Below are 26449 nucleotides of genomic sequence, written 5' to 3'. Positions count from 1 at the left end.
CCTCCGAGGACAGAAACAGGGTTTAGAGACGCAGCAGCCCCGGTGCCGCAGCTCTCCACGCTGCTCTCCCCTTTGTACACTTCCATCAGCGTCCCCAGCAGCACTGCGACACTTCACTGCCTGGAACTGGACACACGCAGACACTAAAGCTGCGCCCGTGGATCCACGCCTGCTGCCAACGCACAGAGCTACCGAGCGGTGCAGGAGGGAGCGGGTACAGGACAGACAGACAGAGGTAATTCCGTCCTATCTCAGCATGGCTCTTGTGGAGCTCAACGTTATTGCCATGGGCCGACACGTCAAACAACACAGAACAGGCTAAACACTCTACAACAGGTACACGGTAATTCCACAGCTCAACCGTACCCACTACTCCGTTTGGCAAAATATTCATTTATAATAAATCCGTTCAAAAGCAGTTGGTCACAAAGAATTCATCTCACGTTTTTAGGCTGTAACAATGCTTTCGGTAGAAGTAAATAAACTGTCTCTTCTCACGCAGTGTACAAAAACAAAGAGACGCTGAAATTACAGTTAACAATAAAACACGCGGAAACGGGAAGAACGGGTAGGACAAAGGCAAAAGCAATAGGAATCTGTCTGCGCACCGGCAAGGCTGCCATGATTATTTACCCGTACAAATCCTCAGCCCCACTCAGTCATCCCCAGCACAGCTCTTAACTGCAGGTTTATGCTCCAGGAGAGGAATCTGATGCGATGTAGCAGCTCCAGTCACTCTTTCACAGTACTGCATGTCAACACTGGGAATGGTTTCTGATATGATTTAGACTGCACACAGTACTTTAATAGAAAAAAAGTTAATTACTCCCACTCCGTAGTTCCTGGTGGCTTTGATGTCAAGTCATACATCACCCGAGAAATACCAGGAATCTTCTTAATCTCCGCCACCATTTTTAACACAACCTATCGTGGAGAGAAAAAAAAAATAGAACACATCAGGAGGAAACATGTAAAACAGACCTGATGAAAACTATCCAAGAAAAGCTTAAAAAAGGAAAGCGGTTCACACTAATTACGCAAGAGAGAAAGAGCCTATAGCTATTAGCATATTACCACCAATTAAGAAAGAAAATCAACTTAAAACCTCTAGCTTCACGGAACTTGCTGATTTTTGGCACTGATAATAAACCAGGGTGTCGATCGCAGTACACTTCCCTCCAGGCAGCCGCTCTTCAGCTTCAAAACTATTTCTTCAAAGTTCAGCAGGAACACAGGCACTTATGAGTTATTATCAATCATTTCCAGACTTTTCTCAGACCACCATCACCTCCAGCTGAACCACCACCAAACCCAAAACAACAGTCTGAGCAAAAGCCCTTTCAAAACAAACAAAAAAAGCTCTAAAAGAAAAAAACAAGAAACAAACAGCAAGAGACACCCGAAGAGTTTCCATTGATAGTTATTTTCCAGAGTTCACAATCAGTTCATGTTAGCACAAGTATCCAAATGAGAATTTGCTGATCCTTAGAAGTTCAGGTTCCTTAAAAATCCCACAGTTCGCAACACTGCCACTTCGACGACACGCTGTTCCACAGCGCCAGCATAAATTAAACAATGCATTGCTCTCCATGGAAAAACACAGAACATTTTTCGTCAGCTATTTTCCCCATAAATACAGGTCTCTTCCACACCCTCCACTATTTTGTTACCACATTACCACCTAGCTTCAAGCGACAATTTTACATTTTGAAGAGCGTGGGGCGTTTTGTTTGGGTGCGGGTTTTATGGTTGGTTTGTTTGTTTTTAAACACAAACTTCAAGGTCAAACAAATCCTCATTTTATATAATGGAACAGTTTACGTGGTAACTTAACGCTGAATCCTTTCTTTTTAAATAGCTAGAGGCTGCCTTAAAGTAGAAGATTCCAGTTACACACAATCACTAAACAATGCCTATATGCTTTTAAAGTATGTTTAAAAAAAAAAAAAAAAGTCAGTCCTGGTCTTCATTTACGCTGCATTCCCAGGGAGACAAGTACTTGAAACTGGACATGGATAAAGTTTCCCAGAAGAATGTGCCTGAACTCAACCCCTACATGCTTTAGTACAGCACACTTTGAGACATTAAACAGCAGGTTCCAGTACAATCAGAAGTGACAATCAAGGGCAAATCTGTCAGGACATCCCCAATTACTAATACAAAAAAATTAATTTCAAAAATCTCAAAAATGGTTGGGGTGTTCTTTCTTTTTTAATTGATGGTGTTTTGGCTCAACTCTGCTGGAAAGCCTCTAAGTTTGCCACATCCATTGGCCAGATTCTCATCTTCCCACAGATTTTTTTTCCCAAAACACCACCATATTCTTCCTAATGAATCCAACGTAAGAGACAAAGAAAGTCACACCAAAGAGTCAAGGCAAGTGATCAAGGGAAGAAAGTCAAAATGAGTCATCTACAATACCAGCTCGTGTTGAAAAGGAACTTCAAAACCCGTATTACCTCTTCTGGCACCTCATTACCAGGAGTTGCTGCAATACCAGTCATAAAATCACTTGTAATAAAAGTTCGAATAACCACAGATCTTTGACAGGAAGGTTGTTTCTGTAGAGGGTCCCGATCAAAATGCAACGGCGTCAGTATTATTGGCATCTGGCTAATTTTTCCGGCATAACCTTCAGAAAACAGCAGCACAAAGGGCGTTAATTTGGTTTAAAGACACAAGGGTGATAGAAGTTTTACAGCATCTCCCACATGTACTTCAAACTACCTATTGGGAGCCACACTGACATCTTTCGGGATCTTTCCACTACTGCTACCTCACCCCAGGAGATCTCACACTACAACTACACAAACTGCCACCCGAAATGATCTTCAGCATCTGCAGCATGCAGAACACACCCAGCTGGGCTCCGTTAGCCCTGCAACTCGCTGCGGATGCAATTTAAGATCCACATAACGTAACCGTGGGGTTTTGTCTGTTCCCGTATCAAGCCCAATAAAGAGCCCTTCGCAAGCAGCTCTGCCATATTTAAGAGAAAGCTCTTAAGTATCCCTGTTGCGGGTGGTTGATAGGTAACTCCAGACAATCACCTCACTTTCTCTTTTTTTAATGGCTCTGAAAGCCAAAACACAGTTCCCCTCAGTTCAGCGTTTAAATGATCTAAAGGTCTGAGGTGCAGGTGTGTGGCAGCCTGCAGAGCCAGTCTAACACCGATGCAGGCTCTCACCCTCTGCTTGCACCCACTTGAGTTACTGGTACAAAGAGTCTTTTTCACTAAGTAACTCAAGCCTTATTTTGGGGAGTGATTCATTCACGCAAAGCCGAGTGTCACCAAAAGTTAGCGAGACACATCTACAGTTTTACAAACACAATTGTAAGTGTTATCCTCAGCCTTTTGAGGCTATTTTTATATAAACTATGGTAAGACAGCTTTGCAAACAGAGCATGTATGTTCAAAAAGAGATATCCTTTGTAATTTGTTTTACACAAAACACAGGCAAGGCTGATGAACTGCTTCCCACACGTATCACATCTTCAAATGTAATTAAGTAAAAAATTAAAACAAAAATAACTGAACCTCAGAAAAACTATATTCTTAAGATACGTGCCATGTCACAGGGTACCAAAAGCTCCCTGGATGTTGAGGGTTTGAAGTATTACCATCTGCTAGCCTGAAGTCGTTGGGTTTCAAATACAGTTTTTACTTTGAGAACTATGAAGCCACCCCAGGTAGTGAGCACCATGACCTAATGGTCATGAAACTTAGCATTCAGGCTCCCTTCTTTCCACAGCCCCCCCCCCCCATGATTTAGAAACTATGCCAAGTTTCTTTACACTGTTTATTTACTTCAGGTAAATGCTGATGACTGAGATCATCAGCAAAGAGAAGTAATTCGGCTGACTTTCAGCTGGCTAACAGCACTTTTTGCAGACGTTTGCACTGCTGTAAAGTAGCACCAAGCTTTGAGATGTGTCAGAGGCAAGCCACAATCCCCCAAAATCCCCTAAAATGAATTCTGCTATCAGAAAGGCAATTCCTGTCCTTTAGCTACCAGCTTCTACACCCTGCAGAAACAGCTCCTGCCTTTCGCCCCATTAACTTATCACTTTTTGCAGCTACTTGAGAAGCTTTTAGATTTTGACAATACCACTGTAACTACCCCCAGTCAGGTTTGCAGGGATCTTGACACAAGAGTCTAATCCCTGGGCCGAGGCAATGTACCTACCAGACTCCCTGAGAATATTGTGAGCCTCAAAATCAGCTTGACGTAAAGTGCTGAGGACTCCTGTTGTCAGGAAAGTGGGGGTGACGTCTGTAGGAGGTTCTTTGACCGGTGGACCGAACACGTACACAACTCTGGAAAACAGGCAGGATGGAAATGTAAGCCCAAACATCATGCTAACATAGAATAAAACAGATTCCCGACAGACTGCATCTTTAGCACTGCTGTGAGAAAACAGAACTAGGAAAAAAAGCTCCTTAGCTGCTAACTGGAGCTTAACAGAAGTTCACGTGCGTATTCTGCAAACACGACACACACACTAGCTTTGGAAATCAGACATACAAATCTACTTTGGTTTGCTAGAGACTAGTGATAGCCCCAGTATTACTTAAGAGAATAATTGGAAAAAAAAAAAAAACAACCCAGAAATCCTAACTCAGCACTATCACAAAGGGTTTTTTTTCAATTTTACTTTGATGCCAGTTAAAGCTAAGATTGTTCTAAGGAAGCTACTTAATAAGTTCTTATAATTTCTATCTTCTCTCCTAATAGGAAACCACAAAAAATACCATTAAATAGTAAACCTTATTGTTAAAGAATAGCTGTGTTTTCAGCACAGGGCACTGACACCACTATTTAAAAATCTACGTAACTACATCTGTAATAAAATGTCTTCTGAATTCAAAACAGTTCACATCAGCTTTATCTTTTTAATTTCACCCGTGTTTTCTATGTTGCAGAACAAAAAGCAAAGCGTAATATTTGCTGACTGGTCTCATACAAGGATTTACTACAATATATTCACACGAGTTATTTGGGTTTGTGGATACAAACCAAGAATACTTGTCTAAAATCCAAAGCAGAAAGTGAGGCAAGCTTTTCACTCTGTATTTTCGTTTGCAATACAAAGCCTGCAAGCACAGCTGGGCAGAAGACCAACAATTTCAGTGCACCGCTCCTCAAACTGCCAACTTCAGTGTCCCTAGAAACAGCAGTGAGAGACTGACCCTGGTACAGCAGAACTCCCAGACGTGGGGTATATTCAGTAGTAAATCCACAAGAGCTTGAAGAGGACACCAACGCCGTAAACCCAGCACGTGCTCTGAAACTGCACACGCAGTCCTGGTTTTCTGCCTTCTTCTGTTCCCTCTGCATTTAGTTTGAAGTACCACCTTGCAATTCAAGATCTCGCCTTTAAGAATACCTCCTTCAGTAGGTGTCACTTATGTGACAAAATTAAGTTTTGCTATAAGCGATTAGAAGCAGTTTCGTCAGGAAGTCTGCAGCCAGGCAAGGAGGACATGCCTTCTCCAGAACGGATTTAATATCTAAGCAACTTCAGGTGCTGGAAAAGTTAGGGAATCGAGTAGCTAGAAAATGCAGACTCACGAGAGAGCTCAATTACGATTAAACTGCCCAGCTTCGGAGCTTTCCTACGTGCCATTAGAACTGACAGTCCCACGTAAATTCCCTTTTAGACACAAAGCAAAGCAGTACCGCATGACACCAGAACTCATCAGCAGACTTGGAATCTTCCAAAAGAGATTTTGCATAAGTTACACTGAACGTTGTCTAGCCAAGTTCTTCAAAAAAATTAGTAGACAGGCTATCATTTTCTTTTTCAGGCTAGCAATTCCAGAAATAAACCTATGTTTTGATTTATTGTGCATTTGTAACCTCTGTATGATAAATTCATACAACATATTAAAAAATTCTACCACAGATCAAACAGGAGAATGCTTGTGCAAGATAAAATTCTGTGTATGTTAAGCTGATCATGAGAACTAAAGATAATCCAAAAGACTTACCTGTTTATGTTGTGGCACATGCGTGGTATGAGCCTGGCAAGAAACATAAGAGACTCCCAGTGAGGAGCATCTTTACTAGAGATCCCACAAACATAGCTATATGAGCGACAGTCACCCTATAAATGAGAAAAAGGTAAATAAATGAACATGAAGCTTGCTCCAAAATAGTTCACAATACTTTCCCGTTCATGCTGTAGGTTACAGGACCATACTTTGTGTCAACAGTTAGCAGACACTCAGCTGGTGAATACGCTGAGAGATACCAAGTGAATGAGAAAACACAGAATTGTATTTGTGTTGTGAGCTAACGAGAGGGTACAAAACGTTCGGGATGGAAAGATTCGTGTAAGGTGACCTGAGCAAAGGGATTGGCTGTGTGGTGGTGTTCTGACAGCACCATCTGAAGAAAGCCTGTGATGGAGCATAAATATCTGCTCAGGGTATTGCTATTTAAAAATAGTGAGAAAAGCTGACTGCAGGGAGTTACAGAAGAGACACACAGGATTAAGCAGGGGATAACAACAGATGTAATTCAATACTGATAAAGCAGAGAAAAGTACTTTACAGCTCTGACTACTCAGTAAAGAAGTCTTCCAAGTTACTGCTCACAAGTCCATGACAATGCCAGCTCGGCGTTTGGTGACAGAAATACAAAGGACAGCCCACAAAAATTCCAGTGGCGTTAGCAAAGGAGTGAAAGGAAAGACAAGACTACCCCGCTGCAGGGATTCAAAAGCTCCCGGATCCTGAACAGCCTGCACCACCCCGGTGCAGGACGAGGCCGAGGACCAGCGCAGGAAAGAGCAGCAAGGATGTGCAGATGTAGGAAGCAGGGGGGCTTTTTGACCAGTGCTGTAGGACTCCTGAGCCTTAAAGTGGGCAACAGGATTAGAGCAGAGGTCTACCAGACTATGAAGCCACGAAGAGACTGCCTTTAAGTGACCAGCATCGTCCAGCCTTAATGATACCCTCAATACAAGACCTGGCACTTGCTCAAGTGTCTGTTCAGATGTCTTGACACCTTTGCACTACACCAGCACTGACAAATGACAACACCATCAGATCTCAGTCATTTGAAGATTAAGTTCCCGAGTCAAGCCCTTTATTTTCAATCTTTAAGCAGCAATTATTCTGCTTCGCTGCAGCCTGCCACAGTGGTAGGAAGCAGCTTTCAGAACGTCCCTGGAATGAATCCACGTACCTGCACTCCCACAGTTTTGATTGGTAACAAGAAGGCATTCAGTGAATGTAGGCTTGTAATCTGCATCAGCTTCTCCTGATCTTCTTCACTTGTACACGCTTTAACCCTCTGCAGCAAAGTATGTGGCTGTGCAACGATGCAGAAAAAGAAATTTTAATTAAATAAGGCCCCAAGCACTCCAACAGAGCTTATACAATGCTAATTAAATTTATTATTTAAGTAGCTGTTTGCTTAAATTTAGTTCACATTAACCCCCTGGAACTATTTAAAAATATTTTCCATTTAACAACTAAATTTTAGCGACAGCAGTTTTGACCGGACTGCATGTAGCTCAGGCTGAAGCTCTCAAGGGCCACAGGTGAAGCTCTTTTCCTACGCTCGTTCTCTCTCTCACAAAGCTATACTTTTCTTTATTGTTTATTTCAGATACAGAACAAAGCAATATCCTATTACTCCACACCACAATTCCACAAGTTTTCAAGGAAATACTCCCCTTCCATGTTTTTAGAAGCCATTTTGAACCTGGGATTTAGAACAGGCGTCTGCTAACAACTTTCCAGCCCCCTGCAGTTTAGTTCAAGTGAGTTTACAGTAATCATGAAGGTCATAACAGACTGAGAACTTCAACATAACTTCATGTTTCTCTTCAGGATATCTGGAAGCACTAATTCCTTGCTCCGGCACTTTAATTTCGACATTCAGTGATTGTGTGGGCATGCAACAATAGAAAGTTACCATTATTTCAGGGCGTGAAAAATCTCCAGAAATCCTCAGCTGCACAAAGTTTAATTGAGACAAAATGTATGCACTGGTTGAAAATTGTGTAAACTCCCGTTTTTCAAAACCTAACATTTGCACCAGTCATAGTGTGAAAAGTTCTACGCTGAATGGGTTCGAGTGAATTGTACTGAAAGGCATTACTCTTTGAAGAGCACAAAAAAGGGGTTTTAAAATTCTGTCAGCTTAAACCCTATGGCAGGCCACTACAGAATGACCACGCGACTTCCATGCAGGTTAGAATTTCACCGTTTTGTTACCTTCTTAACACTCGCAGAAAAATCTGCAACTATTTTCAAAATGTTGTTTGTTTCAGGAAAGTCTTTGCACACATAAGGCTCTTCAGCACATATCACTCTGATTGCTAGACCAGGACCTGCAGAGTTGAAAAAAAAGACATTATACTAGAGAACAGGAAAGCTGACTTTCATCTGAAAACATGACAGCATCTGGAACAGCAGGTCAGTCACTGAGGACAGTGAGCTTTGCCATTGTACCTGTACTTCTATTGTCTTAACACCCTACAAGAGAAAAAAATACACGAGGTGTTTATTCCGGAACAGTATTTCTGTTTGGTACGTTTAAGCATTTTTTTTTTAGCTAAATGGGCTGGCTGTTTAAAGCAGCAATTAGTGGTGATGGCAAAGCCAGAGCAAACGGGAACCTCCTTCCCTTCACTAGGCAACTGGGATCAGAGAGTTGGTTATAAGAGTTGAGTCTCCGCGGCTTCTAAAGACCCCTGCCAGCTCTCTGACCTTTTAGCTACTTGATACAAAACCACGTGTAATTTCCTGGAGATGTCTGAAGACAGCTTCTTGCTTTTCATGTGATGCTGGTGCATCGGCACAACAGCCTCCACGCTCTGCCAGGGACTACTACACACCCTGCAGGACAACTTCTACAACACAGGGACAGAAAAACACATTCCCCTCTTAAAAGGATGTGGACTTGGCTGGCTGATAGGTAACTCTGATGTTTTCTGGTGAAGAACTGTTGTTATTCCCCACGCAGTCGTTCTCGGAACAGCAAGTGCCCCTTAGAAAGGCAGGTGGATATAGACCAATATTTCAAGTAAGATACGTTTGACAGCTCAGGCAGCATTCAGCTGCGCTTCACTGATAATTCTTACGCAACTAAAAAGAAACAACTGCAGCTAAAAGCAAACTCAATTATAAAACTTTAATCACTACACGTAATAAAGCTGCTCTTAAATGCTCATTTCCTGAAAGAAGACCCTGCTTAAGTAAAAACTAATAAATCCATCATTTTTTTTTTTCCAGTTTAAAGGTAACTTTTATGCTCCAGCACTAATTTACTCTACAGGTTAGGTACATTCTAATTAACACCGATGCAACCCATAGCCCCTCGCTAGTAGCACAGACCGACTCTCATACCTGGGAAGGGATGCCTTGAAACCAGCTCTTCAGGAAGACCAAGTTCTCTCCCTAGCACTCGCACTTCATCTTTGTGAAAGTCTTTCAGCGGTTCTATTACTTTACCCTTAAAGAAGAAAAAGCAACTTACACTCCAGCTTACATACTCCAACAAAAAGCCTCAAATGTTCAGATTATGGCAGTCAAACTGGCCTGCTTTTCACAGCGTCACCTGCCAACACTTGCATGAACACTGGAAAGAAAGTACATGTGAATGTGGGCTTTGTAAAAACATCACAGGACAAGGAAGTTTAAGGTTGTGCCAGAAATATGAGCGGCACAATCAGTGTGGATACAGCTGTCGGTCATGCCTGCTTTGTCTTCACTAAGTCAGATCTTTCTTCTCTTCCCTAGATGTTCAAACCCATCCAGAAGCCTTGAAAATACTTTGTACAGTATTAGAAGTGTGGGTCAGTAACTTATTTTCTCTCCAACTTACTTGGGCACTTACTAATAACTGAGCACCTTCCAACAGAGTTACGTGATGTCTCGTGTGCCGATTCCCTTATGATACAGTTGGAGAACTTCCCGTTCTAGTATCAGAAACGGCAGAACAGGGCAGTCTCCTACAGTTACTTCATATGCTAATAGTCAAGAGCTCTGCAGGAGAAAGGTATTCAAAAAGCTCTTCTGGACTTTGGACTGAACGGAGCGATTGGGAGTGTAATCAAAGGGACAGGACTTGGGCTCCTTATCTTCAGACAGTTCAGCCTCCTGCGTTCGTATCATCTTCATCCTCCTGGCTGTCGTCCACAGATGCCCATGTTGGGCCATTTCAGATAGATTTGTGGGTTCTTAAACTGACAACTGGCAAACAGATTGTGTGCCACCAGCGTACTGCTGGCAGACAGCTGATCAGGTTACCAGTAATGGGATGCAGAAGCTGCGTAAGAACAGAAAGAACTCATCCCTGTAGGCACCTGAAGGAATTAACCCTAGATTTTGAGACATTTAAATGTCTCATGCTCTCTCAAGAGAGAGAATACTATGCTTGCAGTGCTGAATGTTACTAGAGGTTCAAGAGAAGAATTTTGGCCCTCTCTCAACAGGAGCTGATTTTCTTTTCACTAAAGCACTGACACCACTCTTGCCTGAACCATAATGAGCCAGAAATGGACTATCAGTACCTAAAGGTTACCCACTGACTAGTGTGCAGAACAAGATATAGAAGGAATAAATGACCCATTTACACCACAAACTCCAGCTAAACCAAAATAAATTTGTCTGAGAAGTCTTAAACCCCTCTCCCACTAAAGGCACGTGGTATTGCTCTGCCTCCTTACAAGGATGCACATTTGTTTTGAGGGTTAAAAAGGGAAAGAGCGAGGAAACAGCTTTCAGCGTGCAGCTGAGACCACAAGTGTTCACACGGAATGAATTCACGTTCAATCTGTTGACATCTTCCTCAGTAGCCACTGCTGGACAATACTCAAACAATTTTGACTACTTTGGGAATGCAGCAACTAGCAAGAAATGTAATAATTGCAACAGAACCTAAAGGGCCTCATCAGAGCAGGGTCCCATCAACACGGGACAGTTACACCAGCAGAACACAGAAGTTTTGCACTTTTGATACTTGGCTTCACAGCTATGAGAACCAGAAGGATACACCAGCATCCTTGTTTTCATTTACCTCTTCTCTTAACTTTCGAATCAGCTCCGTGTCATTATGATGAGTTTTGATGACTTCAGCTTTGCCACTTGCAACAAGGGAAGCACTTTCAATGAGATCAGGTCTGAGGGTGCCCTGAGCAAGAAAAACCTCTTCAGGTTTCAGATTCATTTCTCCGATAACTTCATTGGCAATCTATAAGGTGAAAAGAAAAAAGAAAAGTGTTTCAATCTACTTTTTGGTTGTCAAAGGTCTAAAGGAAGGTAATGGATTGCCCAGTGAATGCTACTGAGCTGCAAAAGCCCAAACAAATAGGAAGACTAATTATGACACTGGCCCACTGCTGAAATAGTCCTATAACCCCGTATTTTCTTGAACAAAAAAATGGAAAAAACCATCTTCAGACTACAGGAACATTACTGCCTGTTAAATGTTATATCCTCCCTTCATCACCAACACTGACTGCTGACAGATGGAAAATGGGTCATCTTCAGCACAGCACCAGAAGCACGCCCCAGTTCACGTCACCCATCACTCTGGTGAAAAAAGGTGACATGGAAGTTTATGAATGGCCAAGCAGTACATCTGAACACGCTGGTGGACCTTGTGCAATGCTCATGAACCACGCTGTGACCACCGAGTGAGTGCCAAAAGTTTTAGGTGTAGGATAACGTGCCAATGGCTTCTTACGTCATCCACAACTTAAGAGCACTGACGCCACTGAGCGCACAGCACGTTAGCACGTAACAGCCCGACACAGAAGACTTACCTAGACATCACAGCATTAAAAAAAGAAACCCCCAAACCCAACAAAAACCAAAACGCCTGCCAACAAATAAACATTACCTTAACAAAGGTGTCACCAATAATTTTTCTTTTTTCTTCAGGACTTGTAGTCATGTTTAAGGTTTTGCTAATTCTTTTACGTGGAGTTCTGTCCTCATCCGAGATGGGCAGAGTTGTTGTCCCATTATAGAATGAATGAGCTGCATTCACCACTGCATGAAATTACAGGAGTTTTTTGGCAAAGCCGGTAAAGATTTTTATGCAAGGTTGCAAAAATACAAGTTTCACTCTACTGCTTTAAAAAAAGAAAATAAAGATCACTCCAGTCCTTTGACTATTAACTGCATTAAATAGGGCTGTTCAATAGCTCAAGAATTAATTGTAACAAAAGCATTTTATTTCTCTTATTAACCTACTCTAGAGGGCAATTTTTTTTTCATATTATGAGGCCAGAAAACCATGTGAAAGTTGAGTTCTTGCTTGAGTTCTTAGACTATAATTTACTTGCTTTATGTAAATAGTTTACAGGACGGTATTTCCCCAAGGCCTTTCTGCAACCAAAATTAAATGATGCACTACTTACTCATGGTACATTATGCCTCTTCATTTAGAGAGGCTTTCAAGGCAGAGATCAGCTAGGATACTCTTTGGCTTTTTTTTTTTTTTACCAGCACTGAACGCCATGACCTACAGAAGGAGCATTTCCAGCACAGGGATTCCCTCAATTTGTTACTCTGGCAGCCAGCCAGAGCCCAAGTTTATTGGTCTACAGAGTGCAAATATAAGACCTATATTTTCCTCTGAAAAAAAAGTAAAAACAAAATTAAAACACCCCAACATGCATGTAGAACAGAAGTTAGACTTTGCTGCGTCAGGATGTTACAGCCCAACGTGCAAGACACGAGCGTGCGAGCTCCCTGCGCCGCGTCCCGCTGCCGGGCCACGGGGAGGGACTGCTCACCTAGTGCCGTGCCTCCTGGCCAAAACGTGAGGGACACACACACGGCAGCTGTACTTCCACACAGCCCCGGCACCAGGCAGCTATTGCTCATGAAAGAAATCAGCCAGGCAGTACAAAGCAGCTCTCACCGTTTGCACAACTCAAACACACATCATTTGTCTTCGAGCAACTCGCACTTCAGGTACCAAAAAACTCTAAACCTTCTCATCAGCCGTGACAAGGTACCTTCTGCTCCCTCATCACGTACTGCTTCTCAACAAGCTACTCCAAAACCAGCTAAAACACATCGATTTATAAGCCAGGAGAGAAGAAAAAAACGCCTTGAAAAAGTAATTTTCACTGTAATAGCATTCAATCACCCAAACGAGCTCACAGTTTAAAAAGAAAGAGATCCAGGACAAGAAATAAAGCCCTGCTGGGAGGACTGTTAACCCAGCTACTAAAGAGAACTGCAATCAAATGAGTTTTGACTGCTCAGCCATCAGCAGAGAGGTGACAGGCACTCCACCACTTAGCTGCGTCCCAACAGCAGAGAGCAGAGCTCAACAACCGGCGAGACGGTTCAGCTCGGTGTAGGCTCCGACCAAGTAAGGCAGGCTTAATATTTGCAGTTTGAATTTTTGTGAACAGGCCTAGGTGGTTCCAAATCAGCAGCCATGCTTGGGTATGTAAAGTCTGAGAACTGTGAAGATCATTCAAATCAATGAAACAAAACCCCTGAGCATACATTTTAGGAGAGACTGCATTAGCAGTATCAGGCATATTGAACAAAATTACGGTACCTTTAACTTGAATGCCAAGTTTTTTGAGTGCCTCCTCCACAGACTGACTCTCTCTCTTGCGCATAAAACCATTATCTATGTGTACAGCTATGACCTGATCTTGATTTAAAGCTCTGTTCAGGAGAGCAGTACACACTGTTGAGTCCACACCGCCACTGAGTAAAACCTAAGGATGAGGAAAAAAAAAAAAAGGAAAAAAAAACCATACAAAATTTGGTCAGCTGTCTACAGGGAAAGTGTTAACAAATAGTTCAACTCTGAGGACCAGAACAGACTTACAGTCAATGATTTGGGAGAAAACAAGAAGTCAAACAACGTATCGACCCAGTTGTGCAGGATTTCTAAAACCTGTTTAATGTATTACACGAATCATGGCAATTCCGCATTTTTCAAATTAACCTGAGTAACTCTAAGTGTCAGTGCTTTTGTCAAGCTTTTGCAAATAATCTTTCAGCTTTAATTCAATCTACTTACCAGGACTTTTGATGAACCCACTTTCTCTTTGATATCTTGAATGCACTGAACTTCTCTGTTTTCCACTGTAAAGGTACCACTGCATCCCGCAATATCATAGAGAAAATTCTTCAGGATCATTTTTCCATTCACTGTGAGGCTAACTTCAGGGTGGAACTGTGCTCCGTACAGTTTTTTAGATTCATTTGCTATGCCTTTGTTGGTGCAAAGAGATGAGCATGGCATAAAAAAAAAAAAAAATTTGGAAGTGAAATGCATACCGAAGAAAATCAAGCATACAGTGCTTGAGTGATTTATTCCACCACATTCTGGCACAAATCACCAATCAAAACTAAAGATTCTGGTTAAGATTAGGAACGAGGGTAACTGCTACGGATCCAGAACACGCAATCCCTCAGAAACCAGGGACAACACTCAGACATCCTTGGAAAACCCTTGTGAGAAGAGGAAGTCAATGAAGTGAATTTTTTTTCTCCCCACAGGATCCCCCCTACAGCCCCCGCTGGACGGGCTGTGCACGGGCAGCACCACCACTCTGCTCCTCAGCGCTCTCAGGAGGGCTCCTGCGAGTAGATCCGGCACTCCACTTGCACCAGGGAAGTGTTGGTCAGGCTGGGATTAACAATTGGGGTTAACAAATGATCACTGTATTTTTTTTTTCTGCTGCTGGAAGCCTGGTACCACCTTACCACCGCTTCTTCGTTTACACACAAGGGAGCCTCAGGCTTTTGTAAGAGCCCACGGGAAAGCGTTCCAGATCGGAAAGGTACAACTCTTGTTTCTAACCCCTCCACAAAGTGGGATTAAAGATATCAGAGCTCTGGTGGAGCTTGCACAATGGATGCAGCAAACTTTACACAGCAAAAAAATGTATTTTTGTTGTAGGCATGAGTTCTCGATGGCTTCAAAGGCAAGCCAGAATACAGAGAATGCTCTGTCTAATCTTAACAGTAGTTTGGAAAGAATCTTTCTGTAACACAACATCTTTAAGTCTTTTAAAAGGTCAATTTTTCTCAAATTATTTACCTGTATGATTTAAAAGCAGTATCTTAAGCTTTTTTTTTTTTTTTTTTGTTTAATGAAACATTTAAAATAAACCAGGTGAATGATCTGAGATCTTACTAAGTGGCTCAGCAAACTTAAGACCTCTCCAGGTCTCCCATCTCCTAGGAAAGAGACTCCGAGAAGCTGTTTGGCATTCAGTAATTTGAGGAGCTTTCAGAAACCAAATTCTAAGCTCCTACATTTTTCTGTGACTGCCTGTGCGTAATATCTGAAACGCTGCTTTCAGTACCAACATTATTTTTGCTCAGCTGAACATTCATGCAATAATACTAAATACAATAGCAAGTTAATCAAGCTTTAATAATTAAACAGCGTTTGACTGTGTTCAGTTTTGGTCCCTGCTACACAAAAATGTGGCCGGGCTGGAGAGGGTCCAGAGAAGGGCCCCAAGGACGATCAAAGGCCTGGGCAGGCGCGTGAGGAAAGGCTGAGAGAACGAGGTTTGCTCGGCCTCGAGAGGAGGAGGCTGAGGGGAGACCTTCTCGCCACGTGCCGCTGTTTGAAGGGCGGCTGCAGAGGAGACGGAGAGTCCCTCTGTGCAAGGGGTCACGGGGGAAGACGAGGGGTGACGGGTACAAGTCTCCTGGGGAGACTCCCATGGGACACGAGGAAAATGTTTCATGCTGAAAACAATCAACCACTGGAATGATCTCCCCAGGGCAGCGGTGGGCTCCCCAACCCCGGACACGTCTAAGATTCAGCTGGACAGGGGCTGGTCCAGCTTGGCTAGACCCGGCTGTTGCCAAGAAAGGTTGGACCAGATGATCCTTGAGGTCCCTTCCAACCTGGGCTTCTGCGATTCTTGACTTGTACTGTGCAAAAACCAAACACCACTTATACTGCACACATCTTCCACTCCCCTGGCTTAAGGGCACACAGTAGTTTATTACATCCTTTGAAAGAACGTAAACCATGAAGTTAATTTTTCCTTAAACCACCAATTTAAAACCAAGACCATTCACTTCCATGTCTATTTGTCTCTTTATTATCAAGACAGCACAACATGCAAGCAAACACATAGCAGAAATTGTTAGACAGTTCACTCACTTGGCAATTAAATAACAGGGATAGTTTGTTCCCATTTGGTTCTGTCTGCCATATTTTTTCCTCTAATGAATACTATCAAAGACAATTTCAGCATAAAATAAATACCTGCTATAATGTTCCCAGACTGTGCAACCACTTTGAATCCATCAGCTACTTTATCCACGCTGTCTCCATGAGTGAGGAGCACAAGCTCTTCCTTCTGAAGGCCCCTAAACAAAAGATTAAAAACTACAATCAGTTTAAAAAAAGAACAAAGACCTAATTACCTGCATTTCCAAGAGCCTGTAAGGATCCCCATAAAAGCACGTCTCGGTTGACCAGGCCTGTTTGAAATATATGCAGGATTTACTTCCCAGAAACAGCGCCCTCCAACTCGGAGAGATCTCCATTGGAAGCTGCGTAAGTTCTTGTACAATACACCCTTCATGCAAGAGGTAATTTATCTTAATTTAAAAGGGTGGGGGTTTTTTTATAACCATGCCAACATTAAATTATTCTCTCTCTGACACATAGAGCCATCTAGAGTCAATCGGGATACTTGGGAGTCCTGCCTTTTATTTCAATGAAGTGAAGTTTTCTTGGTCAAATTAAGTGTTCTCAGGACAACGTGAGAACTTTTAGGCAGGGTATAAAGTTCTGCAGTAGCCTTACAGCGGAAAGTTAATAAAAGCTGTAACGCCAGGTATGAGCAAACCGTTAGAACTGTTACAAGGAACTTGAGAGACATTGACAAACTACCAAGAAATCTACTTCTGGTTTTATAAAATATCCCAAAGCAATTTTAAAGGAAGGTAGAAAATGAATGGTTTCAGACTTTCTATTACCTTTCAAAAACTGGATGCGTGCCAACCAATACAAGAGCAATGCACTGCACAGCAGAAGATGACAAGAGCTTAACACAAAGGTTCTCATGTTGTGGCACACTTTATGGTGTCTCAGTGAAGATGTTCTACTTTGAAATAAACAGTTTACACGGATTTCCAAGCAAATACACCTGCATTTCTACACTCGAGAAGTTATGCCTAAGTATTTGTTTAAAGGAGCAACTTGCTTACTCAGGAACACAGCTGCAGGAGTTTTATGAGAAATTATCAGATAAGCATAGGTGCAATCTCACTGGGTTTTTTTTTAAATAACCTTCCTCTCACGCAGACACCCATTTCCAGACTAGTATTTCCATCATTGTTCCGAGAACTTAAAATGTCTATGCACCTGAACAGCGAACACGTGTTATCCAGAGTGATGTTGAACACTCCATCCTCTCGAACACTCTTCTTGTGCACCGTACCTCCAAATACCTTATTCATCATCTGCCAAAACAAAAACACGACATGAAAAAGCGCCACACAATCTAGTACCACTTTATACCTCAGGCTGCCTATGACTGACAATAGCCCTAGCCCTCCAACACATACCGACCTAGGTTTTCATGATTATACTCATTTAATAGCATCGTTTTACAAAATGGTAAGAATTCTCTTCAGAATTACCATTGTTCTGTAATGGGTTTGCTGCCTTCTGCCAGCATAGCTGGGAACTGCTGCTGCACACAACAAAGTAATATGCAAAATAATGCATATTCAATAGTGTACATCTACTTGCACTTACAAACAGCTGCTCTGCAAATCAGCTGAGTATCTGGGGCCAGTTATCATAAACACAGTTAAGGCGCTGCACAAAAATCTGATTTATCTGTTCTTTAGTTAAGGGCCCTCCGACAGGCCTAAACTTCTCAAACTCTGGCTCCTCTGCTCTGGAGAACCAGTTAAAAACTTGAGTCTATTCCCTTAGTGTTGTTTTTGTGACTCTTAATAATCCTTGCTATATCAGAGTAGTACAATTCTCAGCCAGGTTTTTTCTTTCTAAAACTCACCTTGGTGTTCAGAGTCCTGTATCTGCGTTTTAGATTTCATGTGTCTCAAAATAAAGACTTCCTTGCAAATATAACTGGCAACTTCACAAATATTTTTGGAGTTTCACCTTCCAGCTACTTCAACTTGCAGAGATTTAAGGCTTCATATTAGACCTAGTTAGATTATTATACTTACTGTGCTTGACTGATTTCAATCTTTCTTAATGAAGTAGTAGTGCATTAATACACACACTTGATTCATTTCTGTAAAGTCAGCCTTAAGGAACTTCCCTGCTTGAGGCTAACTAGTGTGGTTTTCAATTTGCTCAGCGTTTTAAGGCACATTTTAATATAAACACACATTTCCCTTTAGAACAGGGAGTGCCAATATTGTTTCTGTTAATCACCTGCCTGTCTCAAGTTTTCCCAGCCATTATTCAGCACCTTTGAAGGCCTAACAAATAACTAACCCTGGAAAAAAAACACGATGCACAAGCAGAAATCATGTATCTACTCCAGTCCTTGTCTCCCTGGAAGTCTGTTTCTTCACTCAGCTCAGATCTACTAGATCACTGGGGGATCACCACTCAGTCCTAAGGCAAATGAGTGTTTTGTTGGCAGGAGGGTTTAAGCACTCTTAAGAACAACGCTAGAAACATTCCACACTTGAAAACCAAAAGGGAGAAACTCTTTCACTTTTTTACACGAGGGGCACGTTTTCCAATACCAACTAGAGAAGATTAGTTAACGACTGGCAGGGTACATTTATGGTGACAAAAAAAAAAGGCAGCGTGGAACTCAATTCACAGCAGTTAAGCAAAGAGAAACCATTTATGCTACTGGTACGGCAGAGCCAAGAGCAGAATACACAGTATGCTCAGTGTACCAATTAGCACTTCAAAAATATCTTTTGCATACATGGCACACTGCTTATATTTGAAAAGCAGGTCCTTTAGCAGTTCATCTTCAGTTAGTATCAGAAATAAGGCCTGGGAGACAGCTGTAGATAAACATCTCTCTCAACTGCACCTGCATGCCATAGCAGATTCCAAGAACTGGTTTTCCTATTGTAAATATTGCTGGGTCAAACCATGGGGCATCTTCTGCATACACAGAGTTTGGTCCTCCAGATATAATGATAGCTCTGCAGACAAAAGATAAAGAAAACATTAACTCAAATGTATTGTTTGCTTTAAAAATCTATTTGCTTTAAACACAGGCGTTGTCTCATAATACCCTTAGAACTCGATATATCCTAATAGAAATTTTCACAGATACCCTAACATAGAGCTTCACTTTGCTGTGCTACAGAGGTATTTCATCAGTTTAAACAAAGTCAAATATAAACCATTTTAAACAGTGACTGTACTTGAAATTCCTCATAGCCGAGTGTCAACTACAAGAGAAGCAAGATGGTTAGGATCAAATGCAGAGTATTAGCGTTAAGATATAGATATACACACTTCATGATGTCGGTGCCGTCTGGAGAGGAGCTGCATTCAGGAGAAAAAAAGACTCCAAAATATCTGGAGCTGCTGAAAAAAACGTCCCTTCATCCCCCCGATTACCAAGTGCGATGGCATTAGCCACAGGGTGCGAATTACAAGTCCCATACATGTGAGCATTTGAAGCTAATACTTGACATTATAACAGAAAATTACACCTTTCCAAAAGGGAAGGGAGACCTTTGCAAACCACGATGATTTGCAAAATCGTGAACTACAGAAGAACCAGCCAGCTGAGCAATGCTGTTTGGCCCCGGCCCAGGATGGCACACGGCTGTACCAGACCTTGGACTCGTGGACTGTTTATTCCACAAAGAGAGAAAGTGGCACACACAGGATTAAACACACCTAACAAAGCTTTCTCCCAGCATTATTCAGAGCAGTTGTCACGCAAGTACGGACAAAATAGAATTTGTCTATTTTTAAGCAGCAGAAGCAGACAGTGCTCTTGCACCACCTTGACCACCAGCAGAAACAACCCTGCAGCCCCAAGCCCACCCACCAAAGGCCACCTCCGAAGCAGGCAGGGTGCGTGCCCCCCCCCGGGCACAGCTAGCCCTCCCTGCAGCCCACCTCCACTCCCCCAGCCCTCCGTTCCAATGCAGGGGACGAGGCAGGGGGCTGGGTGGGGGCTCCCCTTGGAGCCAAAGTGCCGCAAGCTTGCGAGCTGGAAGAGGCAGCATTTGTTTCTTTGTACATCAGGATGGACAAGTGAGCTTTGGAACGAGCATACGGCTGACCCAGGTGCAGCTTACACCGAACAAACTTGCCAACTAGTCCCCGCTGTACGTGTACAGGCACTTCTGTTCAAGTCAGAGACCTGATGAATTGCCTAAATTCAGATGTTGCCAGAAAGAGCCTGAAACCCCTTAACGCCTGGTGGCAATGCTGCTTCTATAACCCCACCTACAGCAAGATTTGCGTAGGGGCCATACGTACAGAACACTATTTAATACGAATTAAATGACGTATAGCCACGCCTACAAATTGAACCTTCTTACAAGAAGTCAATAGTTATGCACTGTCCTATTCAAACGGTAGAGTCTGAAAAAGCTGCTTTTTTCCATACCAACTAAGATTCCACAGAATACAGAAAGGTTAGCCAAATGTGTCCAAGTATTAAAGATTAAAATTATGAGCTGAGGGTGAAAGAGGAACCTGCATCTTCTCAACTGTCCAGGAGACATTAAAACTAGCACGGGATGTAGATTTTGACAGTTTTACTGCAATAGCTTGTCATTTCTTACATACCTTCTTGCATTGGTATGAATATACATTTTTCTGGTTTACCTTAAACCACTTCCAACCAACCTGACCCAGCTTTGGAAAGCCTGTTTGTTTGCAAAGGATTAAAGGCACATTGGGAACCACATAAAAATACCAACAGTAAAATGCATGCATTGATACCCCGACCTCAGGACCCGCACCTGAGCTCAGACAGGGCCAGAATTCGGCTCAACACCGGTGCAGACCCCGACTGTGGCACCTCCATGGCCCAGGATCTTGTGGAAACTGCTGATGTCTGTCATATTTAGATGGAACTCGTCTCTAGAGATTGCTCTGAAATGCTGGACATTGAGGAGCTGGCTCTTTAAACACAACATGTGAATAAAGTTTAGCAAAGTGTTCAACCTTGCTGCCTGTCTCAAGCCTTAGCACAGACCAAAGCACGGCTCCTCGGCCCGTCAATGCACGAGCTGCAACATGGAAACCTGACTATTCCCATGGTGTGGAATATCTATCAAAGTCTTGCAGCAAAGCCATGAACCCCTGGTCACTGATCAGAAGCACCCAATGGCTGACATCAGTATTTGTTGAGCTTTCCTGGATGCCAATGTTTGACTGAGGCTGTGGACACACACCTGATTGATCCATCTGGGTAACCGGTAACCAGAAATCACTCCCTTAACCTTGAGAAGTGACCTTGTGAATGAAGAGGAGGTGTTGCCACATTTTAGACAGCAATTATTTGGAATGACAAGTCCAACAGGTCTAATCACGAGACTGAAAAATGTTCAGCTGTCAAAAGAAAGGGGGAAAAGGTCTTCCCACTACAAACCTGCATCAATACAGCACAGGTCTGAGACAAAACGTCATTAGTACTACGACCCACACCTCAAATCCAGCACACAGGAGATGCAGGAACTCTTTTTAAACCAGTAGTTAGGTATGTCCATCTTTTAAAGGCTTGACTGTTAGAGAATTATAAACAACGTCTGACAAGAGAAGGTATTTTTCAGAACATTTCGGAAAGAGAAATTCTTCACACAACAGCCACCTGACAGATCCAGCAGTTCCTAAGTTTTCTGTTCTCTGTGTTTAGGAAGAGATCAATAAGTTCCTATTTGACTTACTAAAATATACTGTTTACTGGTTCGCTAATTATCATTGATTAGAAAAATGCAATTTCACAGCAAAGAGCTGTTGTATCTGCTGTCAGGCACAACCAAGCAGCTCACATGCAGCTTATTTCTGGATTTGTACTCAACTAAGATCTTTGACAATTTGTAGACTTCGGGGTATTTACTTTTCCCCCCACAAAAGAAAAGCACGCCGTGGTAAGCCTAAAACAAGAAAAGGAAATGTGCAAAGTACTAAATATTATAATTGAGAGACCTTTTCTTGCTCCAAACAATGAGTGGTAGTTTCAGTGAGTTTTTTTAGTTGCTTCCCAGAAACAGTTTGGCATTATTTACCACAATAGCTTCAGTATCCAATTTATTTTTTTTTAAATCAAACCAAGAAAGAGATTTTTAGAAACTCACCAGACTTGTCTTCTTGATTAACAGCTGCCCTAGTTTAACAGGTAAAACAGCAAGATCATCTAAATTTTTTGCAGATACATATTGAAAAAGCAACTTCTTAAACTATACTTACAAATGGAAACGATTACAATGACATTAAGGCACTGAGAAACAAATACACCAGACTCCGTGCGAGCGTCCCCAGCGACACTCAGGTGCTGCTGTGGGGAGGCTGAAGATGCAATCGTGAACCCCACTACAACGAAAGCGAGCGCACACACACCCGAGGCAATTCCCACGGCCGCCCACCCCCTCCGGGGCCGCTGGAACAGGCGGAGGCGCAGAACGCGCAGGCAGAGGGACGGCGGGGACACCTACCGAAAGCCTTGCTCTCTGATGGCGAAGGCTGGCGTTTCCAGGGGGAAGACCTCGGACTGGACGAAGAGCTCTCGCACCCGGCGGTCGATGACCTTCCCGTACTGCGCCCCGGCATCCAGTATGACGACGGCTCCCTCGTAGCGGTGCTGCCCATCCTTGAGCTCTCCTCCGGCGTTCTCCGGCTGCGAACGGCACGCATGTCAGCGCCTCGCGGGGACACGCCGCAGGCTTTCAAGCCAGATCTCTTAAACAAGTAACATCTGCAAAGCTTGCTAAGGTGGCCTATATGTTGATTTATGATTAAAAAGATAAAGACTAGCCAAGAAACATCTAAAAAACATTCTCAAGTTTACAAGGACCGGTAGATGGACTGGCAAGATAAAGGGGCTACGCGTGAACGCGGCACATCCCTCCCAAGCTGCACAAACGTGACATCCCCATCCCCAAAACCAAATGTGGTACAAATTAGGGGAAAAAAAAAATATGCTAATAAACTAATGAAGGCAGAGCTTTCCATAAATAAGAAACCATATGTCCTGTTCTCCACTGCAGCTTTTTCCATTTTACAGTTCCATATAAAACCCAGCACACCCCATGATAATTAAGAGCATGTGCCTTTTTCTCAAGCAAAACAGGACAGCACAAAGTCAGAAGAAAAATGTTTTTCACCATCACACTGCCTCATATGCTGAACTTTCACTTGACATCACTTCCTGGAGAGAATAAAAAAAGGAGAAATTGAGAACAAATGTCCCTTGCTAAATGATTTTTAAAAAAAAACAACCAACTTTTGAATGCAGCATTCAAGCAGATTGCACATCAGAACAAAGCAATGGCTCCCTTTGACCCCGTCACATTTGAATTGGTCGGCCAACTTCAGCTAAATCTGAAAGAGGGCTAGAAAACATGAGGACAAGTTTCTGCTTTTTTAGAAAGAAATTGTGAAAAGATGCAGCTATTCCATGGAAGTGTCCTTATCAGAGGATCATCGTGAAGAATGTGAACACAACCACAATGTAAGACACCAAGAAATTCATGCAGAAAAAATTCTGCCGCTTAAAGAAATGGCTTACTTTGGGGGTCTTTTCCCCTTAACTTAAAGCTTACGCTGCTTCCTTGCCAAGGTAGTTTGATGAAGGAAAAACTGGGAAGGTTTTTTACTTCAGCAAACGCTGCCTCAAAACACATCCTGAAGCTTATACGACCGTTTCAAGTTTTAATTACGGCATGTTGGAGTTGTTCTGCATGTTTGTACCAGGCAACACACCCTTCGACCCAGGGCTCGCAGGAGGTTCCACCAGCGCTGCCCAGGCTCCGAAGGAAGCTGGGGCAGCCTGCAGCATGCCACGGTATTTCCGTGTGGGTCAGATAATCACCCCCACATCGACCACAGGTCATTCTGGAGGAGATCACCGTCCTGCTGGGACACGTTCTCCCCAAGAAACACACAGCAAAGGCTGCGTTGGAGCTTTCTCCCTCAGCTACCAAGAGATACCTCAGATAACTGTCTTTTAAATTAGTCAAGGAAGGCAAGCACGCTGGGAACTTGTAAAGTTTACACTAGCTGGAAAAGGTTTAATCTAAATTAAAAGACATAAACCAAAAAAAATACTGCTAAATCCCTCAAAAGCCTAAATCCAGGTTAGAGCTAGTTACTTAATTTCCTTCCTTCAGCTGGTAGCTGAGCAGGCCTGATGGGAAGCTCTTAATGACTTTTTTGTCTTGGGTTACACAACAAAAAGGGCACGTGTTGGAGGACAGCAGACGTCAGCAGCAAAGACCCCTTCAAACCCTTTGGGGCCAGATGGAGAGGTCACCAGAACTGCTTTCCCTTCTTGTGGAAAGGAGGGAATCACTTTCAGGATAATTCTGGGCCTTTTCACCTAGAAACTTCTAAATCAGCAGTTCTTGCGAGAAAGACTGACATCCTTAGTCTCTCTCCTGATCCCATCTTGTGGCAAACACCGTTCCTTGCAGTATTTCTTACTAGAAGTCCCTTTCAGAGCACGTGCTGTAGCTTGTACCATGAAGGGACAGAGCTCTGCAGCCCTCTCGGCTCGGTGTCTGAAACCGTCCACTTCCACCCCCAAAAGAGCAGGGTGGGACGTAAGCAGTGCCCCGCGGAGCCGCCGGCACACAGCCAGCCCTCGCACGGACAGGTCCCACCCGCACGTCGTAGCCTCGTGTCTCCCAACCCCCAGACCACCCCTCGGAACCTGCAGAACGAGCGAGGAGGAAGTAGTACAACTCCGCGAAGGCAGCTTTTACATTTTACGATAAAAAAGGACTAAATCCAAGTTATTGTTGGCATCAGCTCAGCTGGGCCCAGGGCCGAGCGCTTACATCTCCAGCTAGCAAATAAATCTCGTTCTCAGCGCCCGACCCTGAAGGCACCAAAGTGCTTGGAGCAGCCAGGTGTAGTCAGCTGGGCCCAAGGAACAGCTCCGGGGGAAACACACGCATGGAAACAAAAAGAGCTCCAAGTTGCATTGAGAGTAGCTTGAGAAACGTCGCATAAGGCAGCGTAAGTAGGTCTGTGTCTCAAACGAACCCGCACCTTCCTCCGTTCCCCTCAGCAAAAGCAGGACAGCGACACCCCCCCTTGGCCCAGCCGTGAGCACTCGGCCCCAGCTGGCAAACCCTTCCCTGACCGACCCTGCTCCAACGCTCTCGGGGAGCCTGGCACCGCCTCACGCAGCGACCGGAGAACGCTGCAGGGGCGGCTGCATCGGCGGGAGAATTACTTCTTGGTGCTTTATGTGGCCCTGAAAGATGGCTGTGTAAGGCTTCAAGCAGAGTTTTGCTGGGAGTCCATTCATACCCTCCCAAAAAAATCTCAAGAGCCAGCATCTAATCACAGGTCAGAAGGTTTTTCCTCAGATGATGCGAAGGGCATTTGGGCTAAAATCAAATAAAGCACTGCAGCCATCGAGCAACACCGCTCTCCTTAGGGGGAACGTGCAAGATGAGCAAGGCAACACACACCTCACCAGAAAAAAAAAATAAAAATAATTCAACTGGTGGCCTAATGACTGCTCCCTTAGACACGGGTTTAGGCTAAACTACAGGCTGAAATAACTTGGGCACTGCCCACCGTCCTCCTCTCCCATAGGCAGCGTCGCAGCACATCCCCAGCTCACACCCAAACCAGCCCCATCCCGGGGGTTAACGCAACCACCACAGGGACTGTGTCAGAGGAGGTTTTGTACTTCATTCTTGAAGTAAAGTAGAACTACAGGGAGGTTCAGCTCTACAGAGAAACGCTACCATAAAGCACATGAAAAAAGAGGAAGAAGAAAGGCGCTAAGTCGGTACAGGATCTGGCTTTATTTATTTAAAGGCACAGGTCCAAGGCTAGAGATTTTGAACCTGAATTTAACATGGGAAACTCCATTTAGTAAAATCGAAAAAGGAACAGATGCTGTTTATGTGCAGCCAACATGGCAGATCCGCTCATGGGGCTGTGTACCACAAGCATGCCAGGACAAAGAAGAAGAGGGTACCAGGCAGCCCGGCTGCTGCGGGGAGAGGTTTTCTGGAGCCAGCACCTCTTCCTAGTGGGGATCCTCCAGTTTCTAACAAAAGCTCTTTTTCCTCTCAGTAGGGGTATAGCTAGAGTTCCTTGTCTTCTCCTGGTCTGTTTTCACAAAAGTCTAGAGAACTTGTTATTTCTGAGATCTCCTGTGGAAGCTGGTTTGACAGGGGCTGGGGCAGAGCAGACAGAACTCACGTCCCAAAAACTGATTAAGAATGGAACTTGTGTACGCCAAGAGAAAAATGGGAGGGAAAAGCCCATCCCTTGTTAATTCAAATCACAAGTCACCCTGAAAACCATGTCAT

The 26449-nt window shown here is 43.5% G+C and overlaps 1 protein-coding gene across 1 annotated transcript; it reads right to left on the bottom strand.

Annotated features, from left to right (window-relative positions):
• Positions 1-377: 377 nt before the first annotated feature.
• On the bottom strand, positions 378-22803 carry GMPS (guanine monophosphate synthase; the record flags this gene model as incomplete). Its single annotated transcript, XM_026854945.1, has 15 exons — positions 378-924; positions 2460-2632; positions 4188-4318; positions 5993-6108; positions 7194-7319; positions 8231-8346; positions 9365-9470; positions 11037-11210; positions 11862-12013; positions 13545-13710; positions 14019-14212; positions 16236-16339; positions 17343-17440; positions 19012-19126; positions 22610-22803. Coding segments are annotated over 15 exons (2067 nt in total), but the record flags the coding sequence as incomplete, so codon positions are not given.
• Positions 22804-26449: the final 3646 nt, after the last annotated feature.

Source organism: Athene cunicularia (assembly GCF_003259725.1).
Source record: "Athene cunicularia isolate RWA chromosome 9 unlocalized genomic scaffold, athCun1 chr9_part1, whole genome shotgun sequence".
Classification (NCBI taxonomy): domain Eukaryota; kingdom Metazoa; phylum Chordata; class Aves; order Strigiformes; family Strigidae; genus Athene; species Athene cunicularia.
The sequence above is the reverse complement of the archived record's forward strand: the minus strand, read 5'-3'. Positions and strand labels throughout refer to the sequence as shown.